A 26,177-nucleotide genomic window follows, 5' to 3' on the forward strand; every position below is an offset into this window, starting at 1 on the left:
CACACACACACACACACACACACACACAATAAAGAGAAGGCTTGCCTCTATATATAGGCCAATTTTCAAACAACCTATTTCTGATGAAATTCATCTTTGGATTATAATTAAACCAACAACCAAGTTAGGAGAACTAATCTTCTTTCCCAACAAATATGGCTTCTACTTAACCCAATTGTGTGTGTGTGTGTGTGTGTGTGTGTGTGTGTGTGTGTGTGTGTGTGTGTGTGTGTGTGTGTGTGTGTGTGTGTGTGTGTGTGTGCGTCTTGGGGGAATGGTTGGAGTGCATGTGCAGAGATGAATAAGTGGGTAAGTGGGGGCAGAAATAAAGATTTTGTGAAATGCTTTTGAAAGGGCTGTTTGACACACAAGTGTGTTAGGAGGAGAGGAGAGGAGGGGGGAGGGCAGGAGAGGAGGAGAGGAGAGGAGAGGAGAGGAGAAGAGAGGAGAGGAGAGGGGAGGAGATGAGGGGAGAGGAGAGGAAAGGAAGGAAAGAAGAGGATAGGAGAGGAGAGGAGAGGAAAGGAGAGGAGAGGAAAAGAGGAGAGGATAGGGGAGGAGAGGGGAGGGGGGGAGAGGAGAGGAGAGGAAGAAAAGAGTAACCAAGAAATCTGTATTTTTCTCACCTGCACATGATCTCATGTGTCAGCAGCACTCTGCACATCTCTGGGTTCTTATCCTGGCCTTCATAAACAATAGCCTACAGTGAGGAGAGAGGGGGGGGAGAGAGAGAGGGAGAGAGAAAGAGGGAGAGAGAGAGAGAGAGAGAGAGAGAGAGAGAGAGAGAGAGAGAAAACAGATATTGTTTGAGGGTGTTTTTGGAGCCGTATTTTTAAACAGAAAATCAAATAGCTTAAATGCATATGGACCTATGTCGGTTGATTTAAATAAGTACAGAAATGTTGTTTGAATAGTTTGGTATTTATTAATAGACTGAGGCGTGTCATTTGAGATTTAGTTTGGGCTTCAGACTTTCTTACTACACACTCAGCTCAGAGGATCACCGCTGCTTTACACATGCACACACAAATATACACAAATATACACTTACACACACAGACAACACAACAAAGATAACACATAGAGATAGTGTATAGAGATAATGTATAGAATTAACACACCGAGATAACGTTGGAGATAACGATATAAAGAGGACAGTTTCTGATCAGTCAAAGCGACATTGTGTACGTTCCCTTCCGTAGCCTTGGGGTAGTTCAAGCTGATGGATCCCATATGTACGTGGGCCTGCTTCTACATTTTTTATATATACTTGTGAGCCATGGAGGTCAATGTGGTGGGTGGCGAGCTCACAATATGTTGGCCACTAGATACATCACAGCCGCTGGATCCCAGAGTTCCCAGTTCAGAACAGAAACCGGTCCCGCCTTCAGATTGTGAGCTAGTGTTCTCCTTTCCCAAAGAATAACACGCATGTTTATCATCCCCTTTCTGCTAGAAAAACACATTTCCCAATGAAAATAGAAATGTGCTCCTTAAATACAGACTTTTTACTGAGTAGTAAGTGCAAAAGAAGATAGGTTTATCTTTTTGAGATAGGGATGTTTTGGATGCCATTGTCATTGTGTCATTGTGTCCTTTTCTGACACTTTTCTGAGTAAACCCAAGCTCAGGTCAAGACCATCTGGATTATCTGGACACAGAAGGAACCACAAATCCGTGAGGGTCCATTTTGCCCTCATGTTGTCTCCTGACCTGGAGAACATCAGCCTGACCCTGATGGTCTCTCCTGACCTGGAGAACATCAGCCGGACCCTGATGACCTCTCCTGACCTGGAGAACATCAGTCGGACCCTGATGGCCTCTCCTGACCTGGAGAACATCAGCCTGACCCTGATGGTCTCTCCTGACCTGGAGAACATCAGCCTGACCCTGATGGCCTCTCCTGACCTGGAGAACATCAGCCTGACCCTGATGGCCTCTCCTGACCTGGAGAACATCAGCCTGACCCTGATGGCCTCTCCTGACCTGGAGAACATCAGCCTGACCCTGATGGCCTCTCCTGACCTGGAGAACATCAGCCTGACCCTGATGGCCTCTCCTGACCTGGAGAACATCAGCCTGACCCTGATGGCCTCTCCTGACCTGGAGAACATCAGCCTGACCCTGATGGCCTCTCCTGACCTGGAGAACATCAGCCTGACCCTGATGGTGGCTCCTCTATACCTGCATGAGCAGCGTTGGTCTGGCTGCTCCCGTCAGGATGATGAGAGCAAATACGATACATAGGTATATGTATACATATCGATACATATGTTGTGTGTATATGTGTGTCTCTATAGGATCCACTACAACCAAGACAGCACAGGAACAAACTACACAAACCACACAATTCACATAACTAGCTTTCTTCCATTCAACATAAACCACTGGAAACGACGACTTGTATAACTTCATGACGGAAAATCAATTAATCCACCAGCACAGAGGGTATCCTTCATTTAGATTAACTCAAATCTGTAGTGAAGTTGATTAAAGAGCATTTGGGTGTGATGTTAAAAAGGTTCATTGAGGGAAGGAACTGAAGGAAATGGTTGTTGTAAGTCATAGTTGGGTCTGGGTTCTGTTCTACATAGAGCCTGACGAAAGAGTAGGTCACCCTCTGAACTAGCTCAGCCTCAGACCCAAATGAATCACTGTCAACTCAAGCGCTCTCTATCGCCCTCTCTCTCGCTCTCTTTCTTTCTATCGCTCTGTTCAAACTTATTTAGTTCTCTATCTCTATTTATCACACTCTCTGGATTGCTACCAACCCACATTTACTCTGAAAAACTCGCGCACACACACACACAAATGGCCACACACACACATACCATACACACACACAAACTCACACATACACACACAAACACACGCACACACATACACAGACACACACACACACACACACACACACACACACATTTCACATGCCATCCTTGCCTCGACAGGTGAGTCTATTCATCTCAGAGAGCAGAACTAGGTCTGATGGGTCTGTGAAGCTCCTATCTAGCACTACTACTATACTAAATATATACTAGACATACCTTTACTTCTATTCCAAATCTATAATAAACATATCTATACTCTATGAGTAAATCTATACCGAACATACCAATACTCTAGCGTGGCCAGAGTTCACCAAGCAACCAATGGTTTGTTTTAATAGCACAAAATATATCTGATCCGCATCCCAACAATAATATATGTTCAGTGTTCTACATTAACATGGTTTTGACTCTCTAACATGTTGAGTGAGGTTGTCGGTGCCCTGCCCATGTGATCCAGAAGGTGTGTTGTTCAGAGTATGGGATGGGCCTCGGCAGTCTCCGGGAGGACGGATCAGCCTCCGCGCTGCCAGCCTCGCCTACATCACCACGCTGTGACACCTTCCAGAGTCTGCTACTCTCTTTCATCTGCCTTTTCCTCCTCTCTCCCCCCCTCCTCTCAAACCGTCCTCTCCCCCATCCTCCTCCTCTCTCCCCCCCTCCTCTGAAACCCTCCCTCCCCATCCTCCTCCTCTCTCCCCCCCTCCTCTGAAACCCTCCCTCCCCATCCTCCTCCTCTCCCCCCCTCCTCTGAAACCCTCCTTCCCCCATCCTCCTCCTCTCCCCCCCTCTTCTGAAACCCTCCTTCCCCCATCCTCCTCCTCTCCCCCCCTCCTCTGAAACCCTCCTTCCCCCATCCTCCTCTCTCCCCCCCCTCCTCTGAAACCCTCCCTCACCATCCTCCTCCTCTCCCCCCCCTCCTCTGAAACCCTCCTCTCCCCCCATCCTCCTCCTCTCCCCCTCCTCCTCTGAAACCCTCCTCTCCCCCATCCTCCTCCTCTCCCCCCCCTCCTCTGAAACCCTCCCCCATCCTCCTCCTCTCTCTCCCCCTCCTCTGAATCCCTCCTTCCCCCATCCTCCTCCTCCTCTCCCCCCCTCCTCTGAAACCCTCCTCTCCCTCCCCCCTCCTCCTCCTCTCCCTCCCCCCTCCTCCTCCTCTCCCCCCCTCCTCTGAAACCCTCCTCTCCCTCCCCCCTCCTCCTCCTCTCCCCCTCCTCCTCTGAAACCCTCCTCTCCCCCCATTTTCCTCCTCTCCCCCCCTCCTCTGAAACCCTCCTCTCCCCCCTCCTCCTCCTCTCCCCCCCTCCTCTGAAACCCTCCTTCCCCCATCCTCCTCCTCTCTCTCCCCCTCCTCTGAAACCCTCCCCCCGTCCTCCACTCCCCCCCCCCCGTGTCCCTGCCGTTTTCCGTGGTGGTCTTTGAAGCGGTGTGACACGCGCGGCTTGTAAACAAGGTACCTCGGCGCCAGCGACACACTTCCCCCAGCGTTAGTGTCAGTCGGGCTCTCTGGCTCCTGACAAACAGCTTTTAAAACCAAAACAAGGCTACTGCTCTCTCCACGGCGACAAGGAGGAGAGCTTCTGAAGGCTCTGATACACGCTGCAGTAGAGGCAATATCCTAATTACCTTTTGCTACCTGTGTGTGTGTGTGTGTGTGTGTGTGTGTGTGTGTGTGTGTGTGTGTGTGTGTGTGTGTGTGTGTGTGTGTGTGTGTGTGTGTGTGCGTGTGTTTGTGGTGCAGAAGTATGAATGCCATAGTACACATGTAAATGATACTGTTCTCATATTCTATTCCTTCTCACGATGACTCCCCTGACGTGGAGTTCAACTCCCGGCTGCATGAGGTGTTAGAGAGTGGCCACGACATCACAGGACGGCTCCCCCAATCACAAGGCTGCTTGGTTGGACCACCTGTTTTGCTGTACTATTCAACTAACTACCCCCGGGAACAGACCCACACACACAAACACACACACTTACAATCAAGCATGCACACACAACCATGCAAACTCGCAAACAAACACAAACACACACACAGCTTTTTCTGTTTTATGCACACACATAATTACTTTGCAATATATGCTGTAAATAGGCAAAACTACAACATTTCAATCAGCTGTGCCAGTAACTATATCTTAGTATTGTGTAAACCGTTATAAATAATGGACAGGAAGCGCAGCCGTTCAGATATGCAAATGAGTCTCAGACTCACCACATGTAAGACACACACACACACACACACACCTTTACTGGCAGGAATAGTGTGAGTCGGCAGGACATTAGCAGCTACTCAGGGCACAAGTGTCTGGCACCAATGATAACAATGTCACACCCATTCACGCACAAACACACACATACACACACACACACACACACACACACACACACACACGCACCACAACATGGATGTACAACATTAATTCCTGCCATTTGTGCACCATAATCATCACTATTTACATTATTACAATTGACATGCATTCAAAACCACTTTCAAACATCTATATGTGTTACTTAGTGGCCAAAACATGTACATCATGACATGCGTGTTCCCATAATCCAAGCCATTTTTACTAAGCTATTCTTTCTCATCAAATCTTAAAGTCCACCCTGACTCCTCTCTCCTCCAATCAGAGACCAGAGAACTCCTCTCCACAACACCCTCACTCCTCTCTCCTCCAATCAGAGACCAGAGAACTCCTCTCCACCACACCCTCACTCCTCTCTCCTCCAATCAGAGACCAGAGAACTCCTCTCCACCACACCCTCACTCCTCTCTCCTCCAATCAGAGACCAGAGAACTCCTCTCCACCACACCCTGACTCCTCTCTCCTCCAATCAGAGACCAGAGAACTCCTCTCCACCACACCCTCACTCCTCTCTCCTCCAATCAGAGACCAGAGAACTCCTCTCCACAACACCCTCACTCCTCTCTCCTCCAATCAGAGACCAGAGAACTCCTCTCCACCACACCCTCACCCCTCTCTCCTCCAATCAGAGACCAGAGAACTCCTCTCCACCACACCCTCACGCCTCTCTCCTCCAATTAGATACCTGAGAACTCCTCATCACCAACACTCACACAGAACAACTCAAACTTGCATCTCTCAAGTCACAGCGACACATTGTAAGTTAGGTAACATTAGCAGTAAGCTTATGCAAGCTGATGTTTGTATGTGTGTGTGTGTGTGTGTGAGTGTGTGTGTGTGTGTGTCTGTGTGTGTGTGTGTGTGTGTGATTGTGTTTTGGAGTGTGTCTACGTCCATTTGTATGTGTGTGTGTGTTGTGTGTGTGTGTGTGTGTGTGTGTGTGTGTGTGTGTGTGTGTGTGTGTGTGTGTGTGTGTGTGTGTGTGTGTGTGGTGTGTGTGTGTTTGTGTGTGTGTCATACCTTACCTGTTTAGTCATGGAGTCTATGAGTCGAACATAAAAGTCCTGTTCTGTTCTGATGCCTGAGGGGTGAAGTGAGGCAGAGAGTTGGGGGGGGGGGCAGACAGACGACAGAAGAGGGCTGATCAGTTGGCTGAAGAGGTCAAGGAATGATGATGTATATTTTTTATATTTGTTCAAAACAATGCAAATTCTCTCACAAGCTCCCTTTTAAGTGTTGGCTTTGTTCTGTGAAAATAGAAAAAGCCCATGAAACCACACTAGTCATCAGATGTCCCTCTCCTATCTACAGAGTAGCTCCTGGTGTTCAGCTCTCCTCCAGACCAAGATTAACCACGATGGAGCTCACCTTCTGTGTGCCCTGCTTTGAGTTCCAGCAACAAGTTTGCTTTGTGAAAAATACATTATTTCTACTAATCATTTATTTGGCGAATTAAACGTGTCAATAATTTTCTAAAACAACGTGTACACAAAGTCTAATATTTAAATAGATTTGCCATGGTTTATAGCATGGTGTAAACTAAGCTTTCCTCGGTTTGCACAATTTTAGCAACGGGCTTATTTGATCAATTATATACAACAGATTCAAAGAGAAAAGAGTTTGAGTTAGATCATCACTTTGATACCGATAGTCACAGAAAAATCCAAACAAGACAGTTAGAGACTTCACATCCAAAGGGATGTAGCGTAACGGGGTGTAACGAGATGTAACGTAACGGGATGTAACCCAGCGTGCGTGGAGGTCCTCACTCACCGTTACTGTAGAGCAGCTGCAGGCGGTAGTGGATCCCGTTGTTGGTCTTCTCCCCGCTGCTCTCCTGGATTCAAACACACACACCGTTAGTTGGGTGGTGAAACTCAGAGGGTTGGGTCAACTCTGTGGGCCTCGTGCTCCTAAACTATTGATATTCTGAACATTTGCATTATTAGCATGGGCTGGACCACGTGGTCATTTATATCAGAGAGTGAAGGAGAAAAGGAGGTTCATTCTCAGTGTCTGACCACGAGGTCTGTGTGGCGTTTTCCTCGGTAGGCCTGATCAGTGTGTCTGGAAAGCAACGGTGAGAGGAAGTCGTTCCTATAAACCTCGTGTCTACTAAACCTCGTTCAACTGAATCCCGTCTGAATAATGAGGAGGCCGCGGGAACCCGACCCACTGCTCAAACCAGGCTGGGAATTATAGAGCCTTATAATAATAACAATAATAATAATAATATAATAATTATAATAATAATAATAATAATAATAATAATAATAATAATAATAAGGGAATAATAAATATTATTATCATAAATATAATAACAATAATAGTGATAGTAATAATAATCCTGATTAATATTACTATTAATAGTAATGCAAATAATACAAATAATAATAATAATAATAGAAGTAGGTCCCTAATAATAATAATAATAATAACACTAATAATAGCTTAAATTATAATTATCCAAATAGCCTTATAATAATAGTAATAATAAGAACAATAATTATTATAATACCGTAATATCAATAATCAGTATTAAGTACAGTATTAATAATACAGTATTAATAATAATAACTACAAAAATAATCAATATTCAACACTACACTAGCCTACAAATTGTCTGGTTTCAAAAGCCTAACAATTATTTTATTGGAGTTCTATATAAATTGTAATTAGGCTAAATCAACATCGACAGGCCAGGCTTTCTGTAATGTTCCTATCCTAAAGCGGCTGACACTCTTATAACACTTTAAACAGTTACACAGAAACAGTGTGAATTGTGTGGCATAATAAAGCAGTAATTGTCCGACCTTCTCCTTCTCAACGAACCCTAAGAAGGAGGTCCTCTCGATCTCCACGGGCTGGCCCTGCCGGTCATACAGGGCAAGCACAAAGTGGAAGAAGTTAGACTTCCGCAGGTTGGAGGGCGGCTGCTTCTCAAAGTGCGCCCGGGCCAGAGCCACTCCACTGCGGGAGACGCACAGGAGAGAAGGCGGTTATATATTATTATGATCATATATTACATATTATTATTAGATATGACATCTGTCAGACATGCTTCAGGACCGGTGAGCATTCACAACGCATTTAGAAAACCCACCACTGAGACTCGATGGTCTGTTAATGTGATGGTTATCTAAGAAAATGTAGTAGCCTACTTTATTTACTTAGGGTTTCTCCAATATGTAAAATATATAATGTCCAATTAGCCTAAAATAGTTGTCGATATCACCATTTAAGCTTTATTCCCACTTAAAACCAATATATAGGTCTATATAATTTTTTTTCTCACACATTTAATTTGAATTTTGAACAAAGTTAACTCTGACTTTACAGAATGAAGTCCCGTAAAAGAATCACCAAAATAATAGTTTCTCCCAAAGTGGAGCCCGGCTAAATCCCTGGCCCTCTCTGGGACCCTCCGGGGAAGGGGTTCTGTGGTCTGGGCAGTGGGACCGCGGTCCTCCTGGCGGCCTAAGCTCACCTCTGGGCGGCCGTATTGGCGTCCAGCACCCCGCCGCCCTGCATCCAGCTCCGCACCGCATTCATGCCGGCCAGCGGCTCCTCCTTCAGGCTGCTGCCGCTCCTCTGGATGCCCTCCTGGATCCCGAACATCAACCCTCAGCTCTTCCCGCTCCGTTTATCCTCAGATGAAAGTCGCTGTCTCTGGTTCCCCCAGTGGCTTTCTACTTGGTGGTCCTGCTTTTATTCCCTATTAGATTGTTCCTTCCTTTTGCGCGCAGAAAAAAGCACAAAGCCGAGTGAAACTTTATCCGCGGTGGTAATCCCCCTCGGCCCAGATGAAAGACATCGATATTATTATCCTCGAAAAGTCGGAAACCAGGATTTCAACCGCCAGCGAGACGCGCGGAGCGAACCGGTTTGAGTCAAGGTGCTGAAGTCTCAACCAGGTCGCTCGAGTTTCAGTCCGTTGAGCTGTCAGGGAGGACAGAGACAAGAGAGCAGAGAGGAGTCGACTACCGCCTAGGATCAGATGTCATCATGATCAGACTTCTTTTTAACCCTCTTATCCGTTCTCTCTTTCCCTCTCCGGGTCGGTCCTCCGTCAGACGGGTGCTGCGGTCGGATGGGTGCTGCTTTGGGATGGGTGCTGCTATAGGATGGGTGCTGCTTTGGGATGGGTGCTGCTGTCGGATATGTGCTGCTGTCGGATGGGTGCTGCTGTCGGATGTGTGCTGCAGCCGGACGGTGTGTTGGCGCTCCGGAGCGCACGGAGCTCTGGAGGTTTCTCACTGAGGTTGCGCCGTAGCTGCTCTCTCTGCTGCTGCTCTTTGAGGATAACGCTTCGTGACTCTCCCAAAGGACTTTCTGAGAACCAAACACACACACTCGCTCTCTCTCTCTCTCTCGCTCTCTCTCTCTCTCTCTCTCTCTCTCTCTCTCTCTCTCTCTCTCTCTCTCTCTCTCTCTCTCTCTCTCTCTCTCTCTCCCTCTATCTCCCTCGCCCCGGGGTGAGAGCGGGCGGCGTGTGGAGAGGAGGGGGCGTGAGGGGAGTTGGAGAGACGCCCCCCAAACAAAGGCGCGAGTAGACTCAGGTCCGCCCATGCGGCCACACAGTGTTCTCTCTCCCTCCCTCCCATCCCTTCACCTCTCATCCGAGCCCCGTTCACTCTCTAAGGTCCCGGCTAATCAGTGCTCATCCAGGGTCCATGAGACATAAACCCGCTTCAGGCTTGGCTCTTAACAAGATGGGAAGTTGATCTTTCCATCGGGTTACTTTGGACTCAGCTCTCCATCTCCTCAAGGTGTCAGTCGGCTCCGGGGTGAATGCTGACGTTTAACTAACTAACAAAAGGTTTATAACGAACAGACCAGCGCCGTATTTTTACATATATTAGTTTTTTTATCAGTTCATTGACAAATGCTAAATGACCCAGACCAACATAACCCTTCTGGTGGCGCCGCTTATGATTTATAGAACAAGGTTTTTTTTAATATAAAACGTTAACGCAAAGGATATTTTTAAATATTCTTCTTATGTAGGTTAAGTAGACGAAACGAGAGGCCGAGTTGTAGCAGAGAGAAGTTAGTATACATTACCCTATTTAGAACAGTAGGACTTAATGAGGCTGAGCCATAATTCAGCCGCTCCCCGCTGTCCTGTTACAGTCAAACACTTTGACAATAACCATAATCTGTCCTGTTAGAGTCACACACTCTGACAATAACAATAATCGGTCCTGTTAGAGCACACACTCTTACAATAACAAAAATATGTCCTGTTAGAGCACACACTCTGGGAATAACCATATTCTGTCCTGTTCACACGCTCTGACAATAAACATAATCTGTCCTGTTAGAGTCACACACGCTGACAATAAACATAATCTGTCCTGTTAGAGTCACACACTCTGACAATAACAATAATCAGCTCCAAATAACAATGAGCATCTTGGAGGATAATTTTTTCCACATTTAATGTTTTGTCCCTCGCCAAACGCCATCTGTTTCTCTACCTATTAAACAAATAAATTGTGTACAAAAAATAAAAACAGGCTGACCTCCTTCATAGAATCCTATAATATTGATCCATTATAATAAAGTACCTATTTCAACAGTCAGTGAAAATGATTGGCAGGACGAGTTGTTGACGTTTGGGCTACAAATTCCCAAAGGTCATTGAAAAACGCTTTTGACCTCGATTATGGAAAACAGGACTTGCTATATTTTTCTGCTTTAGCTTCTTGAATAAAGAACAGTGTTTCAGAGACTGAAATAATAATTTGGCACCCAGTGAATTGGGTTTCAGGCTGCCAGGGAAATTTCAATAAGCAATAGGCCATTTATGCAAGCCACAAATTAAAAAAAGCTTTTCAAAACCAAGAGCTGATGAAGGCTCACCAGTCGACCGGAGCAGACTTCCACACATCCACCATCTAAATATAGGCTATAACAATAGGAAACAGCATCTTAAACACTTAATTATGTCATAATTTATGAAGTCCTCACCCGCACTTAAGTTTGAATGAACTACGCTGTGTGTGTGTGTGTGTGTGTGTGTGTGTGTGTGTGTGTGTGTGTGTGTGTGTGTGTGTGTGTGTGTGTGTGTGTGTGTGTGTGTGTGTGCGTGTGTGTGTGTGTATCTGTGTGTTTGTGTGTCTGTGTGTCATGTCTGTTTGTGAGTGTGTCTGTGTGTGTGTGTAGGTGTGTCTGAGTTTGAGTGTGTGTGTTTGTGTCTGAGTGTGTGTTTGTGTGTGTGTGTGTGTGTGTGTGTGTGTGTATGTGAGGTTGTGTGTGTTTTTGTGTTTGTCTGAGTATGTGTTTGTGTGTGTCTGAGTGTGTGTGTGTGTGTGTGTATGTAAGGCTGTGTGTGTGTGTGTGTGTGTGTGTGTGTGTTTGTGTGGGTGTGTGTGGGTGTGTATTTCAGTGTGTGTGTGTGTGTGTGTGTGTGTGTGTGTGTGTGTGTGTGTGTGTGTGTGTGTGTGTGTGTGTGAGAGAGAGAGAGCGAGAGAGAGTGTGGGTATGTGTATGTGTTTGTATAGGCCAACAATATCCACAGAAACTTAGTCGGCGACAATGGTGTCGTAGGACTTCCAAGACTGCACTTTCACATCTAAATTGCCATACGGCCAATTGCTTTGGGACACTACAATGGCGCCATCTAGCGTGAGATCACTGCACCATCACCGTACATTTAATTCAATTCACTACACCGGCAACTACAACCGATTAGATGTGCTTAATACTTATGGCATTATGAAAAATATAGCTTTTGACGTGCTTTTGACATTATTTTCAATGTTTTACTTTGTATCTTATTTATTTTTAGTAGCACGCAGTTTATATTCTGGATTTTGATCAGCATATTGAACGTAGGCCTCATGGTATTACACTGACAACTGCAAACCTGCATGATTGTATGATGATCATCGTGACAAGCAATGATGTATGTCGATCACTATCAGTTGATAATCACTTATACAAAGTAAGCAAATTTACAATATTAGGCCTACTGCTCCACTGGCTGGATGAATAATACAGGACACAGTCGCCGTAACCGTTCCTTGTGTTCACATCTTTTTTGATTGCACTGTGGACTGGGACAGGTATTGCCCCGCTGAATGTTCGGATGCTCGAGCGTTGCCGGCTCTACGTACGAGACAGGGGGCCAGCTACGTCGCCGTTACGTACGCACGTAGGGGAGTCAGGGGCGGGCCCTGCTACGTGCCCGTTACGCACACACGCAGGGAGGTTTCTGTAGCAACAGCAGCTGATGCTGTAGCGCGGCGGCGGCTCGAGGACGGAGGTCTGCGGCATCAGCGGCTTCTGAGGCGGGGCGACTCATTCTCACGGCGGGGGGTCCGCGGTCGTATGGGGATATCCTAAATATGTGGAAGGTCAGAGAACTAGTGGATAAAGCGTGAGTATAATTTAAAAGTAAGCTAATTGGTTTAGCAGCTGGGCTCGTGCAGCCCCTTGCGCTGACAGAGGATGCTGTGACGTCAAACGCCACTCAGCTGTTAGCTTGAACGCTATCAGCTGGATGGCTAGGCGCCAATTACACCTTGCGACCAGTCGTTTTAGTTTTAGAAATGCACATATCATGCTTTTATTAGACCTACTTAGATTTGAATGGTGATCAAGTGTCTCTCTTATAAATGTGGAGCCAAGTCTGTCCCCGATCGAGGATGAACCCATACAGCGAGCTAATTCTCTTAGCACGGCTAAGAGAATTAGCTAGCTGTATGGGTTCATCCTCGAGCCTCAGTTCTCTTCCTCTGCTGAGGAGCCTTGGCGCCTCGGGAGCCTTCAGGGGCTCCGTGAATAACCACTATCGAGAGAGAATAACTTCCTCGCCCTGTTGATGGGCACGGGAATGGACACATGTAGATGATAGATGCATCATTGAGACTTCACCGCCCCCAGCGAGGCCTAGCGTGTCCTTTCCTGCCATAGGACTAGAGCCTTTTATTACGCCACATGGCTGGCCATCATTTAGAACAATAAAATAAAACATGCAACACTGTTGGTGGTTAACAAACAAGAATGTGAATTATCTAATCTCCATTATTGTTACACATGTATAAGTAGTGTGATATGTAGGGGTAACTTTGTCAGCACAAATAATTAGTCCCATTCAACCGGGTCAGGCTGATGTCCAGTCTAGGGCTTGCTGCTCCTGCTATCTTTTCTTCTTAACAAGATTTGCATCTATTCAGGAAATGTACATTATTTTACAGGTGACCAGGTTTACGAGGACAGGGGAGTTTTCTCTTTCTCTTATAATGTTTGTAATTCCTTCCGGCCAAATCTTAATATATCATACAGCCATGTATATGTTTGAAGTGTTATGCATTCCTTTTTAATCTTCAAAGTTGTCATGGAGGACGCTCTAAACTGCACTTAACTTTTATCTGGAGTTATTCCAAAAAACAACCCTGTTGCTTTTTGGATAATATTTACATAGATAGATGGATAATATGTAGGTAGATAGATAATATCTATATATCTCACAGAGAAAATGTAATTGGGCACATTGAACACACAGAACACAAACAAACTTCAAAGACCTGCATCACGAGCTCAGTGGGGCCATAGAACAAAGCTATAACAGACCGGTTGTGTTCCGCTGTCTCCTCTACGCACAAGCACACACAAACACACATTTTATGTGTGTGTGTCATGAAAACAACCACACATACCCATTGTCGCCTGTGAGTTTGTGTTCCTTGTGTTTTGTGTCTAGGTGTGCCGACCAGGTTACAGAAGAGAGCTTTCTTTCATTATTCATGGGGCAGAGATGTTCTTTTTTGGATAGAGAATCCCTCTGCCTGCCTTTCATCTTGCTCTGTTTTCTTGGCAGAAATATATTCAGTGGATGGGCCTTTAGTAGCTGCAGATGTGTTTTACTGTTTCTATTATTTGTGTGTGTAATACTTTGACATTTGCAGCCCGACCGTGTGTGAAACTCAGAGAGACCAGCAAATTGTTCTGCTCGCGGCCTCTAGGTGATCGCTGTAGGTGATGGCTAACTGACCCTGAACCATGGTTTACAGAGAGAAATGGGATTTGATTCTCGTCATATTAAGCTAGTTGAGGTTTTCTTGGGTCGGTTAGGATTTCAGTAGCGATCCATTTTATGGTTCCTGGTTGACGGATACATTTAATTGAAAAGGTATTAAAGATCCCATATCATGCTTTCTTTAGGGTTAATAATTGCATTTGAGGTTACTTAAAGAATAGGGTTACAAACGTACACGCCTGTATGTTAAAAATACCCCTTATTATTCTCACTGTTTTAAAACGTTCAGTTTTGCACCATGTCGCTTTAAGACCCCCTTCAGACTAGCCAAGTTTGGAGGTCTAAGGAAGGCGACCCGACTGTAGAAAGCAAATGTATTCCTTCATAATGCCACCTGTTAATGCTGGGTGACTTCACGGATGCCGCAACCATATTGTTTAGCACCTTCGGTGTACACCCATGTGACGTGGAATTCCCCAGGAGACCTTTGTGACAGGGGGTCAGGAGGAAGGGGGGCAGAGGGTTGGAAGGATGTGGGGCGGGGTCGGCTGTGTGGCGTCCTTGACACCTTGATCAACAGCGAGGGTGCCCAGAACTTCCCCCGGCTGAGGCGCTGTGTTCTGTTTCCCCAGCACCAATGTGGTGATGAACTACTCTGAGATCGAGTCCAAGGTGAGAGAGGCCACCAACGATGACCCCTGGGGCCCCTCGGGCCAGCTGATGGGAGAGATAGCCAAGTAAGACAAACACAAACTCACTCTGTACTATGTACGCACTGGTATTCAAGTGCATTGATTATAAAACGACAAATAAAAAACTTTGTGCACACATATTCCAGAAGAAGGACACTAATACACTGTGTGTGTGTGTGTGTGTGTGTGTGTGTGTGTGTGTGTGTGTGTGTGTGTGTGTGTGTGTGTGTGTGTGTGTGTGTGTGTGTGTGTGTGTGTGTGTGCAGGTCGACCTTCATGTATGAGCAGTTCCCAGAGGTGATGAACATGCTATGGACCAGAATGCTCAAGGACAACAAGAAGAACTGGAGACGGGTCTACAAGGTACAGTAACCATGTTGAGGCAGTACAATGGAAGACTATCGTTATTGTGAAGGAGATTGTTAGTTATTAAAGTTCCTCTTGTTCCTTTCTGAAGGCCCACTTTGTGCAGCCGTTCATGGAGCTGTGCAGTGCCTCACTGCTGCATGGTTGTCTTGAGCAGGGTTCATCTGAAGCCTAGAGAATGGTTGTCTTGAAAAATTATTATGGCAGAATGGGTTAAATATGTCACTTCCTGTTAGACTTTGAGCAGCAAACTAAACCATAACGTTAACACAATACATGTTAAGGGCTTGGCTCTGTGTGTGATCAGAAGATACTTGAAGCAAGCTTGCCATCAGCTAGCTTGATGGCTGCTAGCTGTGTGTTTTTATAAATGTTTTTTAAATAAATGTCTAGCAGACAGGGAAGAGCAGCAAAGGATGTCCAGTTGCAATATTGCACTGACTAAAAGGAACTGCACTGAACCAGCAGCCCTCTCTTCACCAATCATTCAGTTTTTAGCTCCATCTAACGTGGATATATTTTCTCTCTCCCCTCCCAGGCTTTACTCTTGCTGGCCTATTTGATTAGAAATGGGTCAGAACGAGTGGTCACCAGCGCCCGGGAACACATTTACGACCTGCGATCGCTGGAGAACTACAACTTTATCGGTAACAACACAGCTGTTTAGTTTCATATAACTTTATTCCTATAACCCTCCATTCAAAAACTCCTAGCCTCTAAGGGGGTCACAGGACAGATGTATTAGACAAGAGCCCTTTTAACTCGTAGCCACAAGGGTTACAGGTCCAGATGTATAAGACAGGACCCATTCTAACTCGTAGCCACTAGGGTCATAGGTCCAGATGTATTTGACAGTACCGCTTCCAACTTGTAGCCTCTAAGGGTGTCATAGGTCCAGATGTATTAGACAGAACCCCTCTAACTTGTAGCCTCCACTCTGGTTATTATTTTGATGAAGGAACAAAGTGTATCAGAGGTGGCAGATATTTTTTCACATTTAGTTAAAATGAGAATGGCCTTCATCATTTTACTTTCTAGATTTCAATTGTGTTGGATTATGACCTAAATTGATGTAGTTATTACATACAATGATGGTAGTGCTTTACAGTATTCCAATGCTGTTATATATCCGAAGAGGCCCTGGAATCTCGTTTTTTCCTCCAGTGTGATTCAAACATATGGCAACCATCGGCTCATACATGGCTCACATATTTGCCTGCATGGTTCAGGAGTTTTGTAGTGTCCTTGAACATTTAGCTGAAAATGTCCCCATCACCTTTTGGGTACGGTAACAACTGACCCTCAAGTTGACTCTGCAGGCCTACATTGTGACTGGGGTATCTTTTAGAGCTGCCTCACAGGGGTCTGAGGAGCGGAGCGTTCTCTAAGGAGCGTTCCTCGCTGTGTGTTTTCCCAGACGAGGGCGGGAAGGACCAGGGCATCAACGTGCGGCAGAAGGTGAAGGAGATGGTGGAGTTCGTTCAGGACGACGACCGGCTGCGGGAGGAGAGGAAGAAGGCCAAGAAGAACAAAGACAAATACATCGGGGTCTCCTCGGACAGCAGGGGCGGTACAGCAGGGGCAGTCTGCGGGGGGGCAGTGGGCGGTGCACTAGGAGGCAACTTCAAGAACTGTGAGTCCAGGACCCGATGTTTAAACGCTGTGAGGGTCATTAAGAGCTGGTGTTACTAATGCAAAACAAATGGGTGTATTTGTTTCAACACTATTTATTGACTTAATGTACCCCAAATGTATTCTATAGGATTCCCAGAAGCTTTCCTATACTTGAAGTGACTGTTTATGAGTGCACAGGCAAAACGTCCCACCATGTCTCTTGCATGTATTGCTCATCTTGATTTGTTAACCAGACCTTCACTTTCCCCTTAAAACCAGTAAAAGACCAGTTTTAAACTTCATCACCATTTTGTCAAAGATGATGAGGAGTCACAGATGATGTTGCTGGTCTACTCATAGCAATTTCCGCCATAAGGAGGATGGCCATGTCCCCCACAGCATCTCATTCTGAGGGCCTCCCCCTAGCTCTCATAGTTTCTGATGAGAGGGGCAGCCCAGCATCTCTTCCAGAGGGTTTCAGCCTGTTCAGGTGCTGCAGGTTGAAAGACTCAGAACTTCACAGACAAAAGGCTGCTGTGGCTTTCTCCCAGTCACCCAATCACAGATTAGGTCAACTGTCGGATTTGGATTTGGTTGTTGCATGTAAAGACTCTTTCACAAATCAAAAATAATGTTTATGTCTGTATACGTTGCTCGTGAATGTTTAACAAGAATTGATCGCCGCCATGTTGAACGAGCAATTAGGAGCTAACATGGCACGTTGTCATAGAAACAGTAAAAAAAAAAAAAGCACAGGGAGGCAGAAATGCTACGTCCCGGTGCTTCCCATCGCCATGCCTGTGCATTTCTGAGAGAAACACACCGGGGACATGGTCCCAAACATCTCCTTCCTACTCTAAATCTTCCATTTGTCTTTCACTACCTTATCTTGGTATCTAACTTCCTGGCCATTCCCATCGGTTTGATTGGTATGCGTTGGTCGGTTCAGCTGTCGTTATTTGTCCTTGCTCTGCCTCCAGCTGGAAGTGGGGAGTTAGACCGGAGCAAATGGGATGAAGACTGGGACAAGAGCAAAGGGGCGTTCCCCTTCAGCGAGAAGCTCGGGGAGATCAGCGACAAAATCGGCAGCACCATCGACGACACACTCAACAAGTTCAGGAAGAAGGAGCGGGACGACTCCCCCGACAGAACCAGGTACCTACAGGAACACATACACAGACAGAGGAACAACACCAGACAGACAGACAGAGGAACAACAGACAGACAGAGGAACAACACACACACACACACACATAGGAAACTCACACGCAAAGGAAACACACACATACAAGAGTAACACGCCACATGCCAATACTCTATTTCCAAATACAGATACTTGTGCACACACATACGCACGCACACACAACTCCCCAATAGACCACAAAGCCCATCTTCAGACGAACTCCTGAATATTATTATTATGAAATTATTTCATGTATAGTTTGTGTTCTTCTTATACTTCTTCTTTTCATATTGCATTGTTGAAGAGCCTGAGACTCAAGAATTTCATTGCCAGCGACTGCAGCTGTAATTGTTGTGCATATGACAAATAAACCATCTTGAATCTTGAATGACAACACAGCTTTATGTTATCCCTGGTTGCCATAGTGATGGCGACGAAGACCGGGCATCCAGGAACGGCCGGCAGGAAAAGCTGGAGTTCAAAGACGAGGAGGAGACGGTGACCACCAAGAGCATCCAGATCACCCAGGCCACCGAGACCACCACCACCACCACCAGGAAACGCAGCGGCGCCCCGGGCAGCAAGACCCTGGACCTGGGAGCAGCCGCCCACTACACCGGGGACGGCAGCCCCGAGGAGAGGGTAGGACACACCGGACCCTGGGCCAAACACACACCGAACCCTGGGTCAAACACACACCGGACCCTGGGTCAAACACACACCGGACCCTGGGTCAAACACACACCGGACCCAGGGTCAAACACACATCGGACCCTGGTTCAAACACACACAGGACCCAGGGTCAAACACACACCGGACCCAGGGTCAAACACACACCGGACCCTGGGTCAAAGACACACTGAACCCTCCGTCAAACACACACTGAACCCTGGGTCAAACAGACACAACATGCACCGGACCCTGGGTCAAACACGCAGCGGACCCTTGGTCAAACACACACCGGACCCTCGTCAAACACACACCGAACCCTGGGTCAAACACGCTTTTCGTTTGGTGAGATGTTGACTTATTTCCTCTTCCTTGTTGATCTAGACGTCTGTCAGGCTATCTCCCAGCAGTGGTCTGGCGGACCTGCTCATGGTTGACCACCCACCTCATCCTGGCGCTGCGCCGGGTAGGCTGCTTCACCTCACATCCACAGGGGATTCAGGGTTTGAAAAAGGAATTCTCGACTGAAATAGACCCCTGCTGGTGTGTTTGGTGTCTGTGTTTTCAGGCAGCAGTTCAGAGCTCATTGCTGGGTTTGCTGACTTCTCTTCCCCCGCAGCTTCTGCTAGCCTCCCATCCAACATGGGTACCTCCCTCTTCACCCTTTTAAAGCTGTCTTTTGGATGAACTTGACTAATGTAGTGAGCAACAAAGCTAACCATCCCCTGTCCTGCAGGTGCTGCACCACCAAATGGGAATGGAGAGTTTGGGGATTGGAATGCATTTTCTGCCCCACCATCATCTGCCACAGCTTCGTCTCAGCCTTCCACTGACCTGTTTGGCAGCGTCCAATCAGCCACAGCCCCTGGACACGATGCTGTTCCACCCTCTGCTGAGCTTTTTGACCTCATGGGCGGAACAAACAATTCACTGACCAATCAGCATGCAACGATGTGCACGTCTCAGAGCTTGACTTTCTCTCTTGGGGGAACAACTGTTTCCATGCCAACCATGCCACTCTCCCGCTCCCAGCAGGTGGGTGTGTCTCTGTCAAACTTGTATTTCTGTAATGGTAATGTATGATTATCCATTAAAGGATCTTGGATATCTTATAGAGAAAACCATTAGAGCGGTCACGGTATTTCTTCTGTGTTTCAGAGCATGGGGGGTCTGGTGTCCCAGGGGCCACTTGGGCCGCAGCAGAAGTTGGGGGCCGGAGGTCAGACGCCGTTGGGGTCCACCTGGTCTGATCCCTCCGTCAACATCAGCCTCGACTTCCTGTCGTCTGGCCTCAACTCCAAGACGCCCCCCACTCTCAACAATATCATCCAGCAACAAGGTAGACAAGACCTTTTGCAACTGGCATTTCTAACAATTTACACTAAAATAATTGCGTCTGTTTTGGACGGCAAAATATGAATGACCGAACTTGTATTTATGTAGGCCTGCCTCCAGTCAATCTGCTGCCCCAGAACTTTGGGGGGCTAAACCTCAGCTCCCTGCCCCCGGCCACCCCCATCAGAACAGCCAATCCTATGATGGCCAGCAGCACCATGGGCATGCCTGCATCCATGGCAACGGGGACCATGGGAATGGGCATGAGTGGGATCCCAGTGAGCCAAGGCATCATGGGGATGAACATGAGCATGAACATGGGCCTGACGGCTCCGGTGATGATGAGCAGCATGGCTGGCCTGGGCATGCCTGCCGCGGGGATGCCCGCCTTGGGCCTGGCTCACGCCATCGCCCCGGTCATGGTGCCACCCAAACAAGATGCCTTCGGTAACTTTGGCAACTTTGACTTCGGAAAATGAAGTAGTTCTTTCATGGATGCATGTCTGACTCTGAGGTGTATATGTGAAAGCGAGGGGTGAAGACGCGATGAAGACTAGGAGAAGACTTCCCGAAGAACAGCGTTGGGTGGGTTTCCCATCTGGCTCTTGTTTCTCAGGATTCCAGTTGTTGGTCGGCATGTTTTGGACTAATGAAGGGGGGGCAGGGGGTGCATTGGTGCTGTTAGGGCGTAAAACGGCTTTGCTCGTGAACTATGAAGTTTAAGTGCGCCGGTTGACCACTAGAGGGACAAATAGGTGTATCACGTATGAAGTGTTATGGTGTTGTTTTCTTGAGACCAATTTAATTGCCCATTTATTATATAATGGATATTTAACGAAAACAGATCTGCACTGTCACATCACCTCATTTTATTTTTGTTTAGAAATTATTTTGCACGTGTAGCATTTGGATGTGCTATAGCCAACCATGGCCTTTTTCTTTTGACCATGAAAACTAAAGTGTATCCAAGAAAGTGAAATATCCTACTGCTTACCTGGGGTTAAGGATTAGTTCTGACCCCTATATCTTTTATAAAGAGCGTCCCCTCCTCAAACCTTGGACACTTGTACACAGTGTAAGGGCTGAAGGGAGTGTCATCAGTATTTGGATCATGCCACTGATCCTCAGGTCCTTAAGAACGCTATTCCATATAATTTTGAATTAAGCTATAGTATGTTTTTACTATACACAAAATGTTTGCTAAAAGTAGTTTGAGTTTGTTCAATCTTAGCCTATAGTTTAAATGTAAACTTTCCCCCTCATAAATAATGGCAGAGCAACATAATCACAGCCCACTCCAAACTTTTTTCAATGGTACCCTGAGCATCTTAGATTCATACCAAGCAAAAATCTTTAAAACAGTCAACCTGTTGTAAAAATGTCAAAACTTGGGTCACTTTTTGTTACAAGCAGAATTTGGCCGATGTATGACATTTGTTTGTGTGTGTGTGTGTGTGTGTGTGTGTGTGTGTGTGTGTGTGTGTGTGTGTGTGTGTGTGTGTGTGTGTGTGTGTGTGTGTGTGGAGATACAAAGAAGAGGCTGATGGTTCTGCACTCCAATGACCAAATCTTTATTTTACTAAAGGCCTAACGTTACTCAGAGGGATTGTTATTTGTTCCACAGCTGTTTGTCTTCATTGTCTCGCAGGTTATGTTTGTATACTTGAAAGCTACTAAAATACTTTGTATTAAACTGTGAATGATAGAATAACTCACCCTTTTCCTTTCCTTTTCATTTGATTGAAACCAACCTGTATCTCTGTAGCCTACTTCTCGGCAGCTCATTAAATTATATTATTTATAACATCCTATACACACATTTTTTGGTGGTTATTGTGAAGACAACCGAAACAAAAGCAAACTTAATGTAACTTAAATAAATTACTACATCCCTAAACTATAGCAGGCTTAACAACCGTCCTCAGGTCATCGGAGTGTTTCTACTTCATACTTTAAAGTCGAAGTTAAGGACCGCAGGTCATTGTTTCTACTGGTTTATCCTTTAAACTTGATCAGGTCAGCAGGTCCGCAGGAATTCACTAAACCGGTTCTCGGCGGCGCGAGGGGAAGCCAGTTTAAACTCGGCGACAGTTGGACCTCTTATGAATTACCTTTAACCGTACTAATGATTTTAAACCGTATTAATATTTAACCGTATTAATTATCCTTAAACGTATTAATGATTTTTAACCGTATTGATGATCTTGAACCGAATTAATAATCTTTAACCGTATTCATTATCTTAAACCATGAAGACACAGACCAAGCGAGGTGTGCAGACGCGTTTTGAAAATATTGATGAGGCAGAAAATCTAGACCTTTTAAGAACAAAACAGCAGAAAACTAGAAAGGTTAAGGACGATCGAGGGCATGAAACCAGAATCGGAACCCAGTGGGAGGCCGAAGATCCGATCCAGATCGACAACATCGTTCTTCACACCATAGCCCGCCAACATGATCCTGGAGACCCGCGGCCCTCCAGACCCTCATCGGGTGAAAAGCCTGATTCGGCTCCCGGGCCTGGAGTACTAACAGAGGCCAGTAAGCAACAAGATGCTAGGCCATGCGGTAACGTTACTCACGCTTTCTCTCCATCCGACGGTGGATATATTCGATCTTTCAACGCGACCTCTGCTGGTCCACTTCCCCCGATCAGTGTCTTCCAGGCCTTTCAGATGTCCCAAACCGGTACCCCGCAACACAGCCCTAAACCCACCGCAGGCCTGGACGTCACTCTCCCTCCCTCGGATGAAGGTGAGACCTTCTGGCACACAACTTTTTTGAAAGGTAAAAAATCTGATCACAACCAATGCTTAGCTTTACATGTTATTTTGTTTCATTCCACAAAGAAAATGTAAAAGCCCAGGTTTTGACCGAGTCACAATACAGCAAAGGATTAAAAAAGGGCAATATCAAAAGGCCAATGAACGCCTTCATGGTGTGGGCTCGTATCAACCGACCGGCCCTGTCCAGGGTCAGCCCTCAGGCCACCAACGCAGACATCAGCATCCAGCTGGGCAACGAGTGGAGCCGGATGAGCGAGGAGCAGAAAAAACCCTACTTTAACGAGGCTCAGAGACTGAAATATAACCATCAGCAGCAGTTCCCTGGTAAGACAACTTCAAATGTTACTTCTGGCAGAAATTGGTGTGAGTTTGAATCTCCGCTGGTAAGACCAAGAGCTGTGGCAAATAATAACATAGTCACCAAACTATCACAACAAAACCACCAAACTATTTTCACCAAAGCACTTTTTCACTTTGATTTGAAAACAGTGGAAGAAGTAGCTTTAACCTTACAAATATGAAACTGGTTACTTGTAGGAATGGAATAGTTGTATTGAAATAGTTTGGGTGATCCTGGCAGAAAAGCCCCTTGATCTGTTTCTACTTCAGGCTGGATCTATCAGCCCCAGAAGAAGAAGGGGGGTCCTGGAGGCCACCGGCCCGGCCCCTCTGAGTCCGTCCAGGCTATGGAAGAAGAGCCACATGGTCAGGCCTCCACCCGTCACCGCTCACTACAGCCCTCCAATCCTCCCCACCACAGCCAGCGGGGAGCAGGTGGGACCCCCTTACAGGAATGAACATCCCCGTGTGGCTCATCTCTAGTGGACAAAGTAGAGGCTTTCACAGATTCATGTTTAATCTACACCTCTGGGGAGAAATATTAGACTCGTAATGGGCTACATCGTGCAACCTGACCAGTGACTTGTGGAAGGACGACAGCTATGTATTCTGTGGGGATACACCATACATGCTTGCTATACAGCACTTTATGCGTCATGTGTATGTGTTGTGGGTGTGTATGTATGTACTGGGTTGTTCTTGCCTGTGTGTGCATTAGGGGTGTAACGGTACACGTATTTGTACCGAACCGTCACGGTACAGGCACTTCGGATCGGTTACAGAGGTGTACGTAAATGTGGGGTACATAGCGGGCAACGATCGTCGAATAGTTGGAGTCACGTAGAATATCGAATAATGAATGTGACTATCGTTATTTATTACACGGCTCTTCTCAATGCTGTTGAACGCTCCGTTGACTTGCGTGGGCCTTCACAACTTCCGGTGGTGAATAGCGTTCTCGGTTGCTAAGCGACGTCAACGTCTTTGGCGGACTATTTCTCTGCTGATCAACATAACGAGTGCTGGTAACAAATAAATTGTAAAAAGACACACCGTGTGAAGTTACATTTTTGACGTGTCTAGTTCACCGTCATGCAGGCTGTGTTCAGTAAAATAAATAAATAATTAATAATTAAATAAATAAATAGCGATCCGTTTTCGGCGCATGTAGGTCTATCTGCCTAAGCCCACGTTGAAATAATTTGATGTTGAATGTTGATGGCGCAGTTGTTGAAATAAACAGATTGATTTCATACAAATCATAAAAGCCTCTCCCTGTGTCATTGTGTGTGCGTGTATCCGAGGTGCGTGCGTGCGTGGGGGGTTCTTGATTGAGCGATTTTCGAATATTATTCGAATACTTCTCAGCGAATATCGAATAGTATTTTTCCCAGAAATGCACATCCCCAGCACACGCATTTGAAAAGGCACCATCCAGGTGTTACTATCACTGTTGCTGTGGAAAAAAAAACGAGCTGTGCAAACCCAGCTCACGACACTATTTCAACAGCCCCTGTCTGGGAATTCAGAAATGCAAATGCCATAACCAGGTTTATTGTTGTTTTCATTGCTGCTGATCTACGGCCATTGTCCGTTGTTGACAAACAAGCAGTTTTTAAAAAATGTCCCCTTAACTATGAACCGTACCGTACCGTACCGTGACTTAAAAACCGAGGTACGTACCGAACCGTGACTTTTGTGTACCGGTACATCCCTAGTGTGCATGTACAGTGGGGCAAAAAAGTATTTAGTCAGCCACCAATTGTACAAGTTCTCCCACTTAAAAAGATGAGAGAGGCCTGTAATTTTCATGATAGGTATACCTCAGCTATGAGACAAAATGAAAAAAAAAATCCAGAAAATCATATTGTCTGATTTTTAAAGAATTTATTTGCAAATTATGGTGGAAAATAAGTATTTGGTCAATAACAAAAGGTCATCTCAATACTTTGTTACATGCCCTTTGTTGGCAATGACAGAGGTCAAACGTTTTCTGTAAGTCTTTACAAGGTTTTCACACACTGCTGCTGGTATTTTGGCCCATTCCTCCATGCAGATCTCCTCTAGAGCAGTGATGTTTTTGGGCCTTCGCTGGGCAACACAAACTTTCAACTCCCTCCAAAGATTTTCTATGGGGTTCAGATCTGGAGGCTGGCTAGGCCACTTCAGGACCTTGAAATGCTTCTTACGAAGCCACTCCTTCGTTGCCCGGGCGGTGTGTTTGGGGTCATTGTCATGCTGAAAGACCCAGCCACGTTTCATCTTCAGTGCCCTTGCTGATGGAAGGAGGTTTTCACTCAAAATCTCACGATACATGGCCTCATTCATTCTTTCCGTCACACGGATCAGACGTCCTGGTCCCTTGGCAGAAAAAAGGCCCAAAGCATGATGTTTCCACCCCCATGCTTCACTGTAGGTATGGTGTTCTTTGGATGCAACTCAGCATTCTTTCTCCTCCAAACACGACGAGTTTAGTTTTTACCAAAAAGTTATATTTTGGTTTCATCTGACCATATGACATTCTCCCAATCCTGTTCTGGATCATCCAAATGCTCTCTAGCAAACTTCAAACGGGCCTGGACATGCACTGGCTTTAGCAGGGGGACGCGTCTGGCACTGCAAGATTTGAGTCCCTGGCGGCGTAGTGTGTTAGTGATGGTAGCCTTTGTTACTTTGGTCCCAGCTCTCTGGAGGTCATTCACTAGGTCCCCCCGTGTGGTTCTGGGATTTTTGTTCACCGTTCTTGTGATCATTTTGACCCCACAGGGTGAGATCTTGCGTGGAGCCCCAGATCGAGGGAGATTATCAGTGGTCTTGTATGTATTCCATTTCCTAATAATTGCTCCCACAGTTGATTTCTTCACACCAAGCTGCTTACCTATTGCAGATTCAGACTTCCCAGCCTGGTGCAGGTCTACAATTGTGTTTCTGGTGTCCTTTGACAGCTCTTTGGTCTTGGCCATAGTGGAGTTTGGAGTGTGACTGTTTGAGGTTGTGGTCAGGTGTCTTTTATACT

General features: G+C 46.2%; 2 protein-coding genes across 2 annotated transcripts in view; one reads left to right on the plus strand and one right to left on the minus strand.

Moving 5' to 3' along the window:
• LOC307077651 (transcription factor COE1-like) overlaps window positions 1-9,428 on the minus strand; it is a 33,159-nt gene extending 23,731 nt beyond the window's left edge. The window contains exons 1-5 of the mRNA XM_079739082.1: window positions 8,679-9,428; window positions 8,005-8,161; window positions 6,965-7,028; window positions 6,217-6,272; window positions 627-700 (exon numbers count right to left, since the gene is read on the minus strand). Coding sequence (XP_079595208.1) covers window positions 627-700; window positions 6,217-6,272; window positions 6,965-7,028; window positions 8,005-8,161; window positions 8,679-8,809 — 482 coding nt within the window. The 5' untranslated portion in view covers window positions 8,810-9,428. The remainder of the gene's footprint in view (window positions 1-626; window positions 701-6,216; window positions 6,273-6,964; window positions 7,029-8,004; window positions 8,162-8,678) is intronic.
• Window positions 9,429-14,809: 5,381 nt separating this feature from the next.
• Window positions 14,810-21,176, plus strand: LOC307077348 (clathrin interactor 1-like). The gene is made up of 11 exons (XM_079738743.1): window positions 14,810-14,914; window positions 15,136-15,232; window positions 15,774-15,882; window positions 16,653-16,805; window positions 17,830-18,004; window positions 18,458-18,674; window positions 19,086-19,167; window positions 19,270-19,347; window positions 19,438-19,736; window positions 19,860-20,040; window positions 20,145-21,176. Exons 1-11 carry the CDS (start codon window positions 14,823-14,825, stop codon window positions 20,513-20,515), a joined length of 1,854 nt encoding a protein of 617 aa, XP_079594869.1. The 5' UTR covers window positions 14,810-14,822; the 3' UTR covers window positions 20,516-21,176.
• Window positions 21,177-26,177: the final 5,001 nt, after the last annotated feature.

Source organism: Pollachius pollachius, assembly GCF_949987615.1.
Source record: "Pollachius pollachius genome assembly, chromosome: 6".
Taxonomy (NCBI): domain Eukaryota; kingdom Metazoa; phylum Chordata; class Actinopteri; order Gadiformes; family Gadidae; genus Pollachius; species Pollachius pollachius.

What these genes read in the sequence shown, in the direction of transcription:
- LOC307077348 (XM_079738743.1), top strand. Translation starts at nt 14,823, where the DNA reads ATGAACTACTCTGAGATCGAGTCCAAGGTGAGAGAGGCCACCAACGAT. An exon ending in GGAGAACTACAACTTTATCG is followed by an intron (nt 15,883 to 16,652) that starts GTAACAACACAG and finishes GTGTTTTCCCAG; the next exon opens with ACGAGGGCGGGAAGGACCAG. An exon ending in CAATATCATCCAGCAACAAG is followed by an intron (nt 20,041 to 20,144) that starts GTAGACAAGACC and finishes GTATTTATGTAG; the next exon opens with GCCTGCCTCCAGTCAATCTG.